This window comes from Arachis hypogaea, chromosome 20, assembly GCF_003086295.3.
Source record: "Arachis hypogaea cultivar Tifrunner chromosome 20, arahy.Tifrunner.gnm2.J5K5, whole genome shotgun sequence".
Classification (NCBI taxonomy): Eukaryota; Viridiplantae; Streptophyta; class Magnoliopsida; order Fabales; family Fabaceae; genus Arachis; species Arachis hypogaea.
The window spans coordinates 35,257,277-35,276,663 of NC_092055.1; the positions used below are offsets into that span (position 1 = coordinate 35,257,277).

Here is a 19,387-nt window from a genome sequence, read left to right on the forward strand (position 1 = left end):
ATTTTAAATTCTGTATTGAAATCGATGTATAATTATTTTACTTTTAAAAAGTGTAAAATGATGATTATTCATTATTTTTAAGTTAAAATTTGATTTTAATAATAATTTTATAAGTTTTTTAAAATAATAATTATTGTGTGTGTGTTTTTTTTTAAATATCCAAACATAAAAACTTTTTTTACTTTTATAAATTTTTCCGTGCTGAACATGGGTTCATACACTAGTTTGATAGTATAAAAATAATATAAAATAAAAATAGTAAAAATTCATTTTTTACTAAAAAAGATTGAGGCGTTAACAAAATCGATCACAAATAATTTAAACAAGAGTTGTAATCTTTAATGCTTATTTTTATCCAACATTTCTAACCAAACTCTAAACCCTACATGTGATCCTACCTGACGGTGATCTCTCATAAGTGGCAAATAGTGTTAGTAATGTCATTCAAAACTGTGGGTGTGACTAAAAAGTAAAAACTCTATCTGACTTCGGCTACAAGCTGATTTGAAATGAGATTAAGCTATGTAACACAAAGAAGCAAGATATGCAAAATTGTTGAGGAGTGTATTATGTATGTATGTAACTTTAAACAAACTATGTACATAATATTCTAATAATGCAATACAACTTCAAGAACTCCTTCAATACCCGCTTAGCCTCCTCAGGATCAACACTCTCATATTCAATCTTGTAAAGAGTCCTAAAGTCAAAGCTTGTCTGATCTCATCCACCTCTAATTTCAAACCTTTCCATTCATAAACACTTCTAATATTTCCAAAACCCATGAATTCATTCTCCCCCTTCACCCTAAACTTATTCCTCACCCTCTCCAAAACCCTAGATTCCACTTGCCCAAGCTTCCAGGCTTCGCGACACAATCAAGACCAACCCTAGGGTTCAAATCTTCCTCGTCTTCCTCCATGCAGCTCACTGATATGAGAATTAATGTTGGTTTAAAATTTCACAAAATAGAATCTCGTTGCAAGTATAGTCCAAACCAACAACTTACTCTCAATCAAAGTTTAATTTCATTTGTCACAACACAAACCAATAAAAACCGGGAGTTTTAAATCCCGAGTCGTCTTTCCTCGGACAACACAAATTAGGTGTACATTATTGGTTGTGAAATAAAGGGATTTTGAAATATAAAACGAAAATTAAAAGAACTAAGGGATGAAAGAAATAAGAAGGGATCAAAATTGAAATTAATGCGAGTAAAAAGGAAGTAAGGTCAAAACTAGTGAAAATGCTATAAATGCATAAAAGAGCCTTGACTTGGGAATGAGAATTAAGGAATCCTATCATTATCATAACTATAACTATGACAACTATGATGAGTCAATCTCGCTTCGTCAACCCCTAACATCGAGGAGTAAGTCAAGCAAGCATAATTGACCTTAATCCATAAGTCCTAGCTAACTTACTTATTTCTTAGTAAAAAGCTAGCGTCAATGGAAATAAGAGTCAATTAACTACCCAAGTGTAAAAATCTACTCAAAATTTCCAAGTGGCATTTTCACAAACACTTGGTGGGTATAAAACCAAAACATAGGAAATAGCAAAGAAAAATGAAAATATCACCAAACTATTCACAATATCAACAATAGAAACTCAATCAAGCATAGAGAAATCATAAAGCATCAAATTCATAAACAAAAGATCCAAGAAACCAAAATTCCATATATTAACAAAGTAACTTGAACCATAAGAAAATGTAACAAAGTAATGTAATTAAAGAGTACTTACAAAAGAGATGAGCAAACTTCAAGATCAAAGCTTAAACTATAAAATGCTATAATAAAACTTAAATAAACCCTAAGGGAGAATTTTCTACACTACACTACTCCTACTCCTAAATTATGCTTTCTATCCTAAAAGTGAGCTCTCTAAGCTAATGCTTTGATATGGAATGAAATTTTCTTCATATCGCACTCCAAAATGGCTTCAACACTTAAAAAAATTGGGCTAAAGAGCCTAAAAATTGCGAGCCACGTGCTTCATTAATGAAGTCACGCGCAGGGACTTGTGCGTACGCACAGAGGTGTGCGTACGCACACTTGCTGATTTTGCCACTTGTGCGTACGCACAGAAGGTTGTGCGTATGCACACTTGGCTGTGTGCTTCTCCTTTGTTTTCTTCATGTGTTCTCCCTTTTTGCATGCTTCCTTCCACTTTTGTTTAGCCATTCTTGCCTAATTGAGCTGAAATCACTTAACAAAATACGTCATGGCATCAAATGGCATAAAATTGGAATTAAAATGATCAATTTAAATACAAAAATGCATGTTTTCACATTTAGGTTCAATTTAAGGAGCAATCACAAAAAGTATGCTATTTTAGTGATTAAGTGTGAGTTTATATGATGAAATCTATCCAATTTATGCCAAAATTTATCGTCAAATATGGAATCATTACTCACGTTGTCAATCAAAATAGCCTTTGCCTTTAGTGAACCAATGCACTGATCCTCACGGAGCACTGCACGCTTTGACAAGAGATCCAAATCGGCACCGTCAAAGAAGAGGTTGCGTTGGCGGTAGGTTGCGGCATGGAAGGGTGCGAGCAAGGCAATGATTTTTTTGTGCGAGTCGTTGTTGGGAGGCGAAACTTCACTTCAACTTCCATTGGAGAATGGAGCTCTGAGAGGGAGCGGAGAGTGAGGAAGGAGGGGAATTTAAGGAGAAAGGCCGATACGATGCGGCGAGTATGTCATAGGCTTTGTAACAACTTATTCTTCATTATTGAATTGAATAAAGTTTTGAATAAAACTCTATATCCAAGCAAAATTCGTATCCAAGTCTATCCAAGTTGTTGTAACAACTTTTCAAATTACGCGCTCTTCTCTTTCTCATTCACCATTTCTTTCTCCTTCTCCTTCTCCTCCTCCTCGTATTTCTTCTTCTTCTTCCAAATTTGTGCAGGTTCTTTTTTTTCCTTTCTTCTTCTCCTCCTCTTTCTTCTTCTTCTTCTTCTTCTTCTTCTTCTTCTTCTTCTTCTTTTTCTTCTTCTTCTTCTTCTTCTTCCAACGAAGCACATGCTGACTTCTTCCAAACGAAGCACATGCTGACTTCTTCCAAATTTGCACACGCAGGTTTTTCTTCTTTCCTTCTTCTTTTTCTCCTCTTAGAGATTATCAATTCAATTCAGAACACTTGCGTCCATTCAATTCAAAATAATTCAATTCAATTCATAATGAACCGAATATGTTATTAAGGTGAAACAATTTTATAGTACTAAATGAACGGAACATTATCCATTATAGAAAATAAAATTCAAAACAGCTTTCTGCATAATAAATCGAACACATTATTAAGGTGAAATAATTGTATAGTACTAAATTAATGGAATATTATCCATTATATAAAATCTAATTCAAAACAGCTTTCTGAATAATGAATCGAACACGTCATTAACATGAAACAATTGTATAGTACTAAATGAACGGAACATTATCCATTATATAAAATCAAATTCAAAACACCTATGTCTACAATTTAGAGATTATCAATTCAATTCAATTCAGAACACCTGCGTCCATTCAATTCAATTCAATTTAGCAATTGCATTCCATTCAATTCGATTGAAAAAATAATCTATTAGAAAAATGTTGGTGTTGTTGGTGATGACGATAACGAAAGAGGAGAAGAAGAAGAAGAAAAAGAAGAGGAGGAGGAGGAGGAAGAGGAGAAGCAGAAGAAGAATCTACGTATACGAAGAAGAGGGAGGAGGAGGAGGAGGAGGTATGCGTGAATTTGAAAGAAGAAGAAGAAGAAGAAGAAAAGCGCGTGTAACGACGCTCTTTTAATGAGAGTGGTTTTTATTCGTGTTGGACCTACTTGGATAAACTTAGATGAAAAAATACTTGGATGTATAGCAATACCCTAAAGATATCAATAATCTTGTGTCATCAATAAATGAGAAGTAAGAATGAATTTAAATCTTGTGTCAATAATCCTGATTTTTATTGATAAATTTTTGGGTAGGTTTCCTCTAGACCAATAATTGTTGTACATGACAAACTATCCTTTTGAAGAAAATATGGACACCAATAAAATAAAGGATGATGAGGACTAAAGCAAGCAACTTCACATTCTCTCCTAGAAGCTATTTATATTCTCTCCTTCATCAATTGGAATTTAGGGTTTTGATTTGATGAAGAAAATTAGAAGAAGAATGAAAATATTCAAAGAAATATAAAGGTTTAAATGTCATTACTAATACTATTTGTCACTTATGAGAGCTCATCATCATTCATCACATAGGATATGAAGTTATGAACTAACGGCGTTTCTCACCAAAATAATGTTTTGTTAGAAATGTTAGGCGGTAATAAATATTGAAGATTATAATTTTTGTTTAAATTATTTATGGTCAATTTTGTCAACGTTTTAATTTTTAATGGTAAAAGATAATTATTTATTCAAATAATAGAGATACTTAAAAAATAAAGATTTTAATTATGAAAATGTATATTATTTTATAAAATAAAGAAATTAATAATTGTTGACGTTAGGTAACTTGGATCTTGAGATAGGTTAGCTCGTGAGAGGAAGATGATGAACTTTGAATATATGGTGTTTCATTATGAATGACACGCCTGCTCCCTTCCCGTACCCACTGCCCACAAGCGCTCCTGGTCATAGTAAAGCGAAGGCAAAAAAAGCATTGAAATCGAGGTAGAGATATCTACAAAAGATTTTAATACTCAAGTTAATAGACTGTTTAATTTTTTGAATGGAATGAGACAGAATATTAAAAATAAAATACATAAAACAAAATACAACACTGATATTCCGGGAGTGGAGGCTGAGGAATGGAGGCTGAGGCCGCTTGTTTGGTACTGGCGGGTGGAGAGGAAGTTCAGCAAAAGGATAGGATTGTAATTCTTCCTGAAGAATTGAATGAATGGAGTAATGGGTTTTTGAATTCAAAATTGGAAAGGGTGGTTACTGTGGGAGTTAATGCCAGGAGGAATAACACTGATATTCCGGGATCCCCTGCTAACTATATGGAGACGACTTCTGAGAGAACTATATCCTGGGACTATATTAGGAAAGATATGGGAGGGGAGGATGTTGTAACTAGTGCAGCTAGGAGGGAATTGGGCCTTGAGAAGCCCAATACGCTTTTCACTTGTGCTGGGGACCCGATTCTGCCACAGCTTGCCACGGAAATTTGACTGGGCTTGCTTACACAAGGCCCATATGGTAATGAACTCTCTGATCCAGTGGTCATACGGGTCACAGGTACCCAGGCGCCCGTGGAGCTTAGAGATCCGAAGGAGACTGCTGTGGCTGAGGGTGCGAGTGACGGCGCAGGAGGGCAGGACCAGGGCGGAGCTGATGATGTGAGCGAGGACCGGACCAGGATAGGTGGAGGGAACTGTAAGGTGGGTACTGAACCGAGTTCGCCTGCTTTCGTGGGTGGCGCCAGGGAGTCCATGGAGGTGGTGACGGCTAATGGAGGGAGAGCGGGCCAGGAAGCGGCGAGCGATGGCGGACGGGTTCGAAGGTCGCTGCTGGCCAACAGAAGGACGGAGCCACTGGATAAGCGTCTCCTAGTTACTGACGGGCTGCCGGGGGTTATGGGGGCGGCCCGAAAATTGGTCTATGGAGAGGTAGGGGGCAACGCTGGGTTGGATGAGGCTGACAAATCACAGTCGGTGGGAGTGCAGGTGGTTGAATGGCTTGGCAGAAACTCTGCGGTTGCAGCGGGTTGTCATGGTGGTATGGTCTCTAGGGATGTGGTTTGTAATGCCAGAAGCCTGGGTGAACTAGGTACAGAGGTCAGAGAGGTTCCAAGTGGCAATAGGAATGGCCAGGTGAACAGGGAGGTGACAATGGGTTTGGAAAATGAAGAACCAGATTCAGGAGCTGGGAAGGTTCAATCAGTTGAGACAGTATTTGAGAATGGCAACAGGGACACAGGGACAGATGCAGAGGCTGATGGCTGGGATGCTGGTAGTGTGGCGGGCTCTGAATCCTAGGAAAGTAAATTGGCAAATGACATGCAAGAAAATAAGGAAGCTTGGGAGCTTGCAGTGGAGTCTGGGGCAGTACAGTATAATGAGGAGGACGACATTATGGCAATCCTTCAAGCGCAGAATGAGGCGATAGCTCAGAAGAAAAAGCTGGCTAAACAGAAGGAGAATTGATAAACCACTATTTTATGGTTTATCTTGTACTCAATTGAGTGGTTTTTATCAACTCTTTACCCACTTATTCATACTATTTGCATGGTTTTACATTTGCCTTCCTAATTATGTGCTTTGATTGAAAACATGCTTCTTTGGCCTTAAGTTCCCTATGTTTAAATCTTTTCTTATTACCATTAGATGCCTTGATATGTTTGTTAAGTGATTTCAGAGATTACAGGACAGGAATGGCTCAGAGGATGGAAAGGAAGCATGCAAAAGTTGAAGGAATACAAGAAGTTGGAGAAATTGCTAAGCTATCCAGCCTGACCTCTTTGCACTCAAATAGCTATAACTTTAGCTATAGAGGTCCAAATGACACGGTTCTAGTTGTGTTGGAAAGCTAACGTCTGGAGCTTCGATTTGATATATAATATTCCATAGTTGCTTGATGAGCGGATAATTTATACGCTTTTTGACATTGTTTTTAGTATGTTTTTAGTAGGATCTAGTTACTTTTAGGGATGTTTTTAATAGATTTTGTGTTAAATTTACATTTCTGGACTTTACTATGAGTTTGTGTGTTTTTCTGTAATTTCAGGTAATTTCTGGCTGAAATTGAGGGACTTGAGCAAAAATCAGATTCAGAGGTTGAAAAAGGACTGCTGATGCTGTTGGATTCTGACCTCCCTTCACTCAAAGTGGATTTTCTGGAGCTACAGAACTCGAAATGGCGCGCTTCCAATTGCGTTGGAAAGTAGACATCCAGGGATTTCCAGCAATGTATAATAGTCCATACTTTGGCCAAGAATTGACGACGTAAACTGGCGTTCAACGCCAGCCTTCTGCCCAAATCTGGCGTCCAGCGCCAGAAAAGGATCCAAAACCAGAGTTGAACGCCCAAACTGGCACAGAAACTGGCGTTCAACTCCACAAATGGCCTCTGCACGTGCTACACTTAAGCTCAGCCCAAACACACACCAAGTGGGCCCCGGAAGTGGATTTATACATCAATTACTTACTCATGTAAACCCTAGTGACTAGTTTATTATAAATAGGACCTCTTACTATTGTATTTGACATCTTTGGACACCTGGTTCTTAGATCAGAGGGGCTGGCCTCTCGGCCATGCTTGGACCTATCACTTATGTATTTTCAACGGTAGAGTTTCTACACTCCATAGATTAAGGTGTGGAGCTCTGCTGTTCCTCAAAGATTAATGCAAAGTACTACTGTTTTCTATTCAACTCTTCTTATTTCGCTTCTAAGATATCCATTCACACCCAAGAATGTGATGAAGGTGATGATTATGTGTGACGCTCATCATCCTTCCCCCTTATGAACGCGTGCCTGACAAACACTTTTGTTCTACATGAATTAAGCTAGAATGAGTATCTCTTAGATCTCCTAACCAGAATCTTCGTGGCGTAAGCTAGAATGATGGCGGCATTCAAGAGAATCCGGAAGGTCTAAACCTTGTCTGTGGTATTCTGAGTAGGATTCAATGATTGAATGACTGTGACAAGCTTCAAACTCGCGATTGTTGGGCGTTAGTGACAGACGCAAAAGGAGGGTGAATCCTATTCTAGCATGATCGAGAACCGACAGATGAATAGCCGTGCCGTGACAGGGTGCGTGAGCATATGATTCACTGAGAGGAGGGGATGTAGCCACTGACAACGGTGATGCCCTTGCATACAGCCAGCCATGGAAAGGAGTAAGACTGATTGGATGAAGATAGCAAGAAAGCAGAGGTTCAGAGGAACGAAAAGCATCTCCATTCGCTTATCTGAAATCCCTGCCAATGAATCTACATAAGTATCTCTATCCCTTTTATTATTTATTTTAATCTAAAAAAATATCATGTTTAAATCCGCCTGACTGAGATTTGCAAGGTGACCATAGCTTGCTTCAAGCCAACAATCTCTGTGGGATCGACCCTTACTCACGTATGGTTTATTACTTGGACGACCCAGTACACTTGCTGGTTAGTTGAACGGAGTTGTGTCCACACATAGTAAAGAGCCATAATAATGTTTCCATACAATAACAAAGAGTACTACATTAATGTGATCACAATTTCGTCCACCAAGTTTTTGGCGCCGTTGCCGGGGATTGTTTGTGTTTGGACAACTGACGGTTCATCTTGTTGCTCAGATTAGGTAATTTTCTTTTTGTTTTCTTTTCAAAAAAATTTTTCAAAAAAAAAATTTCTCCCTTGTTTTCGAAAAAATTTTAAAATAAAAATGTTTTCAAAAATAAATTATTCTATGGCTTCAAAATTTTTAAGAATGAATTCTAGTGTTTCATGAAATATGTTGAATCATATCTGGCTGTAAAGCCATACCCAAACTACTTTGGGATTGGTATTCAACTAATCACTCCAGCCCATGTAATTATATGTTAAAGCTTGGCTGGCTGTTAAGCCATGCCAGACCCTTTGATTGGAGCTTTAGACTAACATGGCAAGATTCCTGGAATTCATATTAAAAATTTTGGAATCCTTTCTTTTTCATATAATTTTCGAAAAATATAAAATAAAAATCCAAAAAAATTAGAAAATCATAAAAATAAAAAATATTTTGTGTTTCTTGTTTGAGTCTTGAGTCACATTATAAGTTTGGTGTCACTTGCATATGCATCTTGCATTTTTTCGAAAATTTCATGCATTCATAAGTGTTCTTCATGATCTTCAAGTTGTTCTTGGTAAGTCCTCTTGTTTGATCTTGATGAATTTTTGTTTTGTGTCTTTTCATGTTTATCATATGCATTCTTGAATTCTTAGTGTCTAAGCATTAAAGAATTCTAAGTTTGGTGTCTTGCATGTTTTCTTTGCATTAAAAATTTTTCAAAAATATGTTCTTGATGTTCATCATGACATTCAAAGTGTTCTTGGTGTTCATCTTGACATTCATAGCATTCTTGCATGCATCACATGTTTTGATTTAAAAATTTCATGCATTGCATCTTTTTAGTGTTTTTCTCTTGCATCATAAAAATTTCAAAAATCAAAAAAATATCTTTCCCTTTTTCTCTCATCAAATTCGAAAATTTGGATTGACTTTTTCAAAAATTTTTAAAAATCAAAGTTGTTGCCAATGAGTCAAATCAAATTTTCAATTTGAAAATCTTATCTTCTTCAAAATCTTTTTCAAAAATCAAATCTTTTTCAAAATTTTTAGCTATTTTCGAAAATTTCAAAAATATTTTTCAAAAATCTTTTTCTTATTTTTATATAAAATTTTCGAAAATAACTAATCAATTAATGTTTTGATTCAAAAATTTGAAGTTTGTTACTTGCTTGTTAAGAAAGATTCAAACTTTAAGTTCTAGAATCATATCTTGTGATTTCTTATGAACCAAGTCATTAATTGAGATTTTAAAAATCAAATCTTTTTCAAAACTAATTTCAATCATATCTTTTCAAAAATATCTTCTTATCTTATCTTTTTCAAAAATATCTTCTCAAAATATCTTCTCTAACTTCCTAACTTCTTATCTTTTCAAAATTTGTTTCAACTAACTAACTAACTTTTTGTTTGTTTCTTAACTTTTTCAAAACTACCTAACTAACTCTCTCTCTCTCTAATTTTCGAAAATATCTCTCCCTTTTTCAAAAATTTCTTTTTAATTAACTAATTATTTTTATTTTTTATTTTTGAATTCAAAAATTTTCGAAAAATACTAACTAATTTTCAAAAACCAATTTTCAAAAATCACTAACTCTTTTTCAAAATAATTTTCGAAAATTATTCCTCCCCCATCTCATTCTATTTATTCATTCATGTCCTAACATCTCATCTCACATTCCAATCCTCACAGTTGTGTTTCTTCCTTTACATCACATCCTTTATCTCCCCCTCTTCTTCTACTTACAAAGGGATCCCTATACTGTGGTATAAAGGATCTCTATCATTATTATCATTTTTCTGGCCATTCTTCCTTGTCATATGAGCAGGAGCAAGGATAAGAACATTCTTGTGGAAGCAGATCCAGAACCTAAAAGAACTCTGAAGAGAAAATTAAGAGAAGCTAAAATACAACAATCCAGAGATAATCTTTCAGAAATTTTCGAACAGGCAGAAGAGATGGCAGGCGAAAATAATAATAATGAAAGGAGGATGCTTGGTGACTTCACTGCACCTAATTCCAATTTACATGGAAGAAGCATCTCCATTCCTGCCATTGGAGCAAACAATTTTGAGCTGAAACCTCAATTAGTTTCTCTGATGCAGCAGAACTGCAAGTTTCATGGACTTCCATCTGAAGATCCTTTTCAGTTCTTAACTGAATTCTTGCAGATATGTGATACTGTTAAGACTAATGGAATAGATCCTGAAGTCTACAGGCTCATGCTTTTCCCTTTTGCTGTAAGAGACAGAGCTAGATTATGGTTGGATTCTCAACCCAAAGACAGCCTGAACTCTTGGGATAAGCTGGTCACGACTTTCTTAGCCAAGTACTTTCCTCCTCAAAAGCTGAGCAAGCTTAGAGCGGATAAAATGGGGAAATGGGGAAATGCATCCATTCATGAGGAGGCTCTCATATTTACAATTTTAGGAGTAGATGTAGTTTTTAGAGAGAGAGGTTCTCTCCTCTCTCTTAGGATTATGATTTAGGATTTCTCTTAGTTTTAGGAGTGACTCTCAATCCCAGGTTCTTTATTTTTATTTATTTTTTCAATTTAATTTATTAACATCTATGCCAGATTTAATTTCTTTTGTTAATGCAATTCGAGGTATTTTCAGATTTAAGATTGCTTTGCTTATATTGATGCTTTTAATTTAATTTAGATATTTTTCTCCCTTTTGGCTTTGGTCAAGTGATTGGTAGTACTTGAGTTATCCAACTCAGCAAGTGATTGAAATTGGCAGATTTTGCTTTAGCTAGGATTGCTCTAACACTAGTCTATCCACAGGAGTTGACTAGGACTTGAGAATCAAGCTAATCAGTCCACTTAACCTTCCTTTATTTAATAAAGGCTGACCAAGTGGGATTAAAACCCAATTCTCTTCACACTTGATAAGGATAACTAGGATAGGAATTCCAATTCTTATACCTTTCCAAGAGATTTTATTATTATTATTTTATTTTACTTGTCATATAACATATTCCCTCCTTACTTCCAAAACCCCAATTTACAAACTCATAACCAATAATAAGAACATACCTCCCTGCAATTCCTTGAGAAGATGACCTGAGGTTTGAATACTCGGTTATCAATTTCAAAGGGGTTTGTTACTTGTGACAACCAAAACATTTGTATGAAAGGACTTTTGAAGGTTTAGAAACTATACTTGCAACGAGGATTTATCCGCAAATTTCTAGACCACGCAAAAGTTCTCTCATCAGCATGCCAAGACAATAGATATGGTGGACCCTCTTGTAGTTACCAGCAAGCTCCATCATATGCCAATAAACCATATCCTCAACACAACTTTGAACCACCATACTCACAAGCCCCTTACCACCAAACACCACCATATAACCCTAATCCTTATCCACCACACCAACCACCATATGAACCACGCCCAGAACCACCACCTCAATATTCACCATCTCCATATCCATCAATCCAAGAGCACTATGATCCTACTTATGATAGCCGAGCACAACAAGAATCAAAGGATCGTCTCAAGGAAACAGTGGAAATATTTCATGCAACCCTTCACCAATTAAATCAAGTGATAAATCAATTAGCTTTCCGACGTTCGAACACTCAAGGAACCCCCATGGCTTCATGTGGACAATCTAATGAAGAACGTAGTATGAAGGAGACATTAGAAACTCCGGTGGACAGCAAGGAGCATGAATTTGTACTGGAACAAGTGGAGGAAGCCAAAATTATTGAAGAAGAAGAAGTGGTTGAAGACTTAGGAGCTGCTGAACCTCCTTGGGAAAGTCAAGACATAGAACCTCCTTCAAAGACATTTAAAATTGATGTTGAAGAGGGTGTACAACCTCCAAGACATATCATGGTTGAAGACTTTGAAGAGGTTGATCAAGAGATGGATTCAATCATTGATGAATTCTTATCCGCAATTGAATCCTCTCCCATTGAACTTGACATGGAGATGGAAGAAGAAAAAGCACAACCTCCCACACTCTTGGTGAACAATGAAGAAGAGATTGAATTGGAAGACAACTACAAAGAGGAAGAGGTTGAAATTGAAGAAGCTTGCAAAGAGGTGGAAGCTGTTAAAGAAGAGCCCAGGGGAATGGAGCTTGAAATCACCTTGCCGAAGTTATTGGAGACCCCTCCCCCTAAGTTGCCATCATCCTTCACAACATTCAAGTGGGTAAAATTCATATCCCTTAGCTTTCTAATTCCACTTGAATATGGGCTACTGGAGACGGATGGTCAACTTAGAGCTCTTTGTGGCATTAAGAGTAAGAGGAAGACAGTTAGTGGTTGGAGTTGTCAAGCAAGGTTCAACATGGTTGTGTGCTCAAAGTTTAAATGCAAAGGTTGGTATAAAGCTCAACTGAATGGGTCTAGGAAGCTGTTTAGATGTCTCAGTGAAAAATTCCGACTGTTCACCACCCAAGTGGAAAAATGATGATCAACAAGAAGACGGGTGCAGAAGCAAGATTTGGGACCCCAGAATTCAGTCTAGAAATCAACACTCTTAGGGCCTTGTCACTTGCTTTAACCTGCTTGAAGGCTTTCTGCGCCTAGTTTGGGACCCCAGAGGCCATTGGAATCACAAACATTGGTGGAGATTTCTGGATGAATTCAAGCACAAGCCACCATAACAGGAAGTTCATCCAATGTCCAACTTAAGGACTTTAACTAAAAGTGCTAGGTGGGAGACAACCCACCATGGTATGATCGTTCCTTTTTCATTTTTATTTAGTTTTCTTTGTTTTTGAGTTTTATTTTATTTTATTGTATTGAACCTGGAGTTTTGCATAACATTCATATTAGCATTGCATTCTGCACTTTTCATGCATTAAAAAAAATCACGCACGCGACGCGACAGCGTCGCTGACGCATCCGCGTCACCAGTGCGTTGTGAAAAAAGAAAGTAAACAGAAAGTTACGCGAAAGCGTGGCCGGAGGCGCGCTTTAGGCTCAAACATGCCCACGCGTCCGCGTGACCCACGCGGCCGCGTCATTTGGAAAATAGCCTCCCACGCGTCCGCGTCGCCCACGTGAATGCGTGCTCCAATATATCGACGTAAAAGGGGTGCATGGCTGAAAGTTGTGCTGGAGTAGGGCTGGACTCGTGCTAGAAGCCCAAGTCCTCCCACGCGACCGCGTCACCCACGCGTCCGCGTCATATTGGAAATAAGGCCATCCATGCGATCGCGTCCACCATGCGAACGCGTCACCCTAAAAATTGGCAAAAAGAGTTTCAAACAGAGAGTTGCAGGAACGCGAGGCTGCACTCGCGCCAATCGCACAAATTAGGTCACGGGATCGCGTGACCCACGCATCCGCGTCACCTGACCTTATCGCGCACCACGCGACCGCGTCACTCACGCTTCCGTGTCGCCTGCGCCGCACAACTTATCCAGCTCAGCGCCAAATATCATATCTTTTCTTCCCCCAAATCCTAATTTTTCTTTTCCATTCTTATTTCTTTCTTCTTTTCTTCTTCCTTCTTTACTTTCATTCTCTTTTACTTAATTGCATACTTTCATTCATTGCATTTTAATTTTGTACATATTTTTATTTTCTTTTCTAAATTTATTATTTTCCATTGGTGTTCAAATATTCTTATTCAACTGTTACATCTTTTCTGGTATTTTCTTGGTACTTATGACTTGTTTTATTCTGATTGGGTAACATTATTTAAATCAATGTAAATCTTTTATAATACTCGTACTTCTCTTGCATTGATATGAACTTATACTATCTTGCATTACCCACATTTCCCTCTTCTTTGTTGCAAATTCTGCACCACTGGTATGCCATGTGCTTCTATTGTTTTTTCACGTACATGTTGAAGCTTCAATGTAAATGAGACCCTTATCAATTGGCATTAACCCACACATACTTCATTTATTTTCTTATCTTTATTTCTGGGTTACTTTTCTTCCCTTTTTCTTTCAGGATGGCCACCCGGAAGGGAACTGGAAGACGTTTACATGAGGAGACAGACAAGTCTATCTGCACAATCCTTGAAGAAAAGCATCAGTTGCAGCAACCCGTCCACTTGCACATCTCAGCATGCACCGAGGACGGTGCAATCTTTAAGTGTGGAGAGGTCGATACCGATCTCCATGGGTTAGTTACTCTTCTATCTCAACACCAATGGTTTATTTTCCTTGTTAGTTGTTGCATTTGGATGTTTGATTGCATGATTATTTGATTTTGTGCATATTTTATCACTTGGTTGAAGTAATATTTTCTTTTTCAAGAAACCTTTTAGAGCATTTCACTAATTTGAATAAAATTTAATGTTACACTTGTTTGAAAAAATATTATACTGGAACATGGTTTAGAGCTCGAACACACAAAACCTGTGAGATTTTTGAGCCTATTTGAATTGGTTGTATTTTACCAACCAATATTTTATTTTTGGTGTGTGCTTTTCTCTCTAAAATTGTGATTTTTGTCTTGCTTAATTCTATATTTCCATTATTTGATGTATGCATACACTTACATGATTGAGGCCTTTATTTCACTAAGCTTACATACCCATATGGCCTTACCCTTTTCATTATTCTTTGCAAACCAATTTTGAGCCTATTTTACCCCTTTGTTCTTTACTTTAGCATATCATTAACTCTAAGCGAAAAACAATAATGTCCTTAATTTGAATCCTTGGTTAGCTTAGACTAGTGAGAGTGTTTATGATTTAAATATGGGAAAATTGGGTTTGGAAACATTTGGTTTGAGAATTGAGTATGTTAGAATTTTCTGAAAATGTGAAAGAAATGTTTAGGACATGATTCATGCATCCAATAATTTAATCATATGCATTGAGAAAAATAAAAGAAAAGAAAAAAAATATATATATAATAAAAAAAAGAGAAAAGAAAAAAAATTACAATTAAGCAAAAAAGGGGACAAAATGCCCCAAAGTAAGTGGTGAAAGCAATGCATATGTACTGTACTTGAAATTAGAATGCATGAATATGTGGAAAACATGGTTAATGGATAATTAGATCTGGTATTATGATTACATGGATTGTCTAAAGTTAGGTGGAAAGTTTAAGTTAATTAAGGATTCAGATTTTAGTCCACTTGGCCAAATACAATCCTACCTTGACCCTAACCACATTACAACCCTTAAAAGACCTCTTGATATGTGTATCTGTGCATTAAATTTATGTTGATTGTTAGATGAAGAGAAATCCTTATAAAGCAAGGTTAGTAGAGAATTGAGAGAATCGAACCTTAAACACTTGAGTGATTAGAGTGTATACACTACCAGTGAGGGTTCGATGCTCAATCCCTTGTTCCCGGCTTTCATGAGCTATTTTCTTCTGCAAGTCTATTTGTACTTCATTTTTATGATTCGAATTAGTGAAATCCAGTTCGTATTTCTTCTTGAAAGATTTTTTTACTTTTAACTAAGTAGGTAGAAACATTTTGCATGAAGTTGCATTCATATAGATAGGTTGCATTTCATATTAATCTACCATTCCTCTTCATCTTTATAGCTTCTCTTGAGCTTAGCATGAGGACATGCTATTGTTTAAGTGTGAGGAGGTTGATAAACCACTATTTTATGGTTTATCTTGTACTCAATTGAGTGGTTTTTATCAACTCTTTAACCACTTATTCATACTATTTGCATGGTTTTACATTTGCCTTCCTAATTATGTGCTTTGATTGAAAACATGCTTCTTTGGCCTTAAGTTCCCTATGTTTAAATCCTCTCTTATTACTATTAGATACCTTGATATGTGTGTTAAGTGATTTCAGAGATTATAGGGCAGGAATGGCTCAGAGGATGGAAAGGAAGCATGCAAAAGTGGAAGGAATACAAGAAGTTGGAGAAATTGCTAAGTTGTCCAGCCTGACCTCTTCGCACTCAAATGACTATAACTTTAGCTAGAGAGGTCCAAACGACGCAGTTTCAGTTGTGTTAGAAAGATAACGTCCGGGGCTTCGATTTGATATATAATATGCCATAGTTGCTCTAACGCTAGGTGATGCAAACGCGCGCTCCACGCGGACGAGTCACAGTTCCGAAAATCAGTGTGACAGTTTTCTTCTCCAGCGATTTCTGGGCTGTTTTCGACCCATTTTTCAGCCCAGAAAACACAGATTAGAGGCTATAAAGTGGGAGAATCCATTCATTCATAATAACAAGCTCATAATTCATAATTTTAGTTTTAGATGTGGTTTTAGAGAGAGAGGTTCTCTCCTCTCTCTTAGGATTTAGGATTAGGATTTCTTTTAATTTTAGGATTACTTCTCTTCAAGTACAGGTTCAATGTTCCTCTTATTTATTTTCTACTTTTATTATATACTTTTAATTATTATTTATCTTTTCAATTTGGCTTATGCTACATTCATGTTATGATTTTCTTAATTAATATTATTTGAGGTATTTCAGATTTAAGATTGCTTTGCTTTAGTTATATTGATGCTTTTAATTTAATTTAGATATTTTCTTCCTTTTGGCTTTGGTTAAGTAATTGGTAACGCTTGAGCTGTCAAATAAAGCAGTGGTTGAAATTGGGAGTTGCTCCAATAACTCTAGTCTTTCCATAGGAATTGACTAGGACTTGAGGATTAAGCTAATTAATCCACTTGATTTACCTTCATAGTTAGAGGTTAACAAAGTGGGATTAAAATTCAATTCTCATCACAATTGATAAGGATAGGACTTCCAATTCTATTACCTTGCCAAGAGTTTATTTTATTATTACTATTTTATTTTTCTTATCATTTAACATACTGCTTCCTTACTTTCAAAACCCCCCAATTTACAAGACTCATAACCAATAATAAGAACATACTTCCCTGCAATTCCTTGAGAAGACGACCCGAGGTTTAAATAATCGGTTATCAATTTTAAAGGGATTTGTTACTTGTGACAACCAAAACATTTGTAAGAAAGGTTGATTGCTTGGTTTAGTAACTATACTTGCAACGAGAGTTTACTATAACTTCTAAACCATCAATCTTTAGTTCTTCAAGAATGCAAGAAGGAGTCGTCCGAAAACCCGGAAAAAGGTGTGTCTTAATGCGTTAAAATGATTTTTAGCTCTTGGAATGTTAGGGGGGGTGTCAGGAGTTGGTAAGGTGAGTATGGTGAAGAACCTTAAGAAAAAATTTAATCTGAATATGCTAGGCTTGATAGAGACTAATAAAATAGCTCTGAATAAATTTGATGTAGTGCAACTATGGGGACATGATGTAGTTAAATAGGAGGTTGTTGGGGCAGCAGGTGCGTCAGGAGGTCTACTGTTGATGTGGGATGAGTTGATGTTTACGATGAACAACTGTTATAAAGGAGATAAGTGCCTGTGTGTGGAGGGTGTACTGGTGAAAAATGGCTTCCGTTGTGCTTTCTGTTTAGTGTATGGTGCGCATACAAGGGAAGACAAGCTTGCTGTGTGGGAAGAGTTAAGTTTCTTATCTGGGTTATACCAAGTAACTTTTTGTTATATGGGGGACTTCAATGAGATTACTCAAGTGGAAGAACGGAAAGGAGCTTCCACCTTACCAGTGTCTGCAGTAGAATTTAAAGCATGGATGCAGGAGATGGAGCTAGTAGACCTTGCACTATCTGATCGTATGTTCACATGGTTCAGAGGCCAGTCGTGCAATCGCATTGATAGAGTGCTGGTTAGCCTGGAGTGGATAGAAGAGTTTCCTGATATAAGGCTTAAAGGAGGACCTAGAGGTTTGTCAGACCACTGCCCACTGATTGTGGATGTCACGCGGGTGAGGGTGGGACCGAGACCTTTTTGGAGCCTGGACTCCTGGTTTACTCATGACGGGTTCTTGCGGACAGTCAGGGAGGAATGGAGGAGAATCGGTGATGTACAGTTCATAGACAAGCTGAAGGCTCTAACGGTTCCGCTTGGCAGATGGCATAGAGATAATTTTGGAAACATGGATGGAAGAATTACTCGGTTTGAGAAGGAGATTAAGAAGGTGGACGACTTGGTGAGCAATGGAGTGTATGACGGGACCATGGAAGCAAGGAGGAAGGCACTTGTAAGCTCTTGTAAAATATGGTATATGGGGAAGGAATTACATTAGAAGCAGTTGTCACGCTCCAGACATACAAAGGAGATGGACAGGAATACTCGGTACTTCCACAATCTAGCTTCAGCACGGAGGCAGAACAATCGGATTGATGCCTTAATGATTAATGGAAGGTTAGTAAGGAATCAAGGCAGGATCAAAGTTGCCATTTGCGATTTCTATAAGCCCTTGTACCATCAAGAGACATCGCCTATTATAGGATTCTGTGATGGACTGGTAAAATAGTTAAGTGAGGCAGAGGCAACAGAGCTAGATTTGTTGTCCTCGGTTGAAGAAATAAAGGATGCAGTCTGGGACTGTGGGTCAACGAAGGCACCGGACAGTAATGGGTACAATATGAATTTCATCAAGAAGTGTTGGGAAGAGGTAGGTAGGGAGTTCACTGAAGCTGTGATGGGATTTTTTCAGTCAGCTACTCTACCTCGGGATTCAAATGTTACCTGGGTGGCATTGGCGCTGAAGTTTATTGGCGCAAAAGAAATAAAAGATCTCCACCCGATTAGTATGGTCGGTTGTGTGTACAAGGTCATCTCTAAGGTGTTGGTTCGAAGGATGCGGAAGGTTATGCCTGGTTTAGTAGGGGAGACTCAGAGTGCCTTTGTGAAGGGCAGAAAAATTCACGATGGGGCCCTGATTGCTTGCGAAACTGTGCATTGGCTAAAGTCAAGAAAAAGAGCTCAGCAATTATTAAACTGGATTTTCAGAAGGCTTATGATAGAGTGAAGTGGAGTTTTGTGGATATTGTGTTGCATAAGATGGGGTTCGGACTTAAGTGGAGAGAATGGATTAAGGAATGTGTATGCTCTGCATCAATGTCGGTTCTGATAAATGGGTCCCCTTCTAAGCCGTTAAAAATGGAAAGGGGCCTTCGACAAGGCGACCCTCTGTCTCCCTTCCTGTTTGTACTGGTTGTTGACGTCCTTCATAGAATAATTGGTGAGGCGGTGAGGAATGGATGTATAGCACCTCTTTTGGTTGGCCGAGATGACATTGAGCTGTCCCACTTGCAGTTTGCCGATGATACTATCCTGTTCTGTCCTCCTGAGGAGACCACTATCAGAAACTACAAATGA

At 37.5% G+C, this 19,387-nt stretch overlaps 1 protein-coding gene and 1 pseudogene across 1 annotated transcript; one reads left to right on the forward strand and one right to left on the reverse strand.

The window, feature by feature from the left end:
• Positions 1–594: 594 nt before the first annotated feature.
• On the reverse strand, positions 595–2,625 carry LOC112785755 (triphosphate tunnel metalloenzyme 3-like; annotated as a pseudogene).
• Positions 2,626–17,534: 14,909 nt separating this feature from the next.
• LOC140183033 (uncharacterized) lies at positions 17,535–19,387 on the forward strand. Its single transcript, XM_072231034.1, has 3 exons — positions 17,535–18,263; positions 18,540–18,680; positions 18,866–19,387. Exons 1-3 carry the CDS (start codon positions 17,535–17,537, stop codon positions 19,385–19,387), a joined length of 1,392 nt encoding a protein of 463 aa, XP_072087135.1.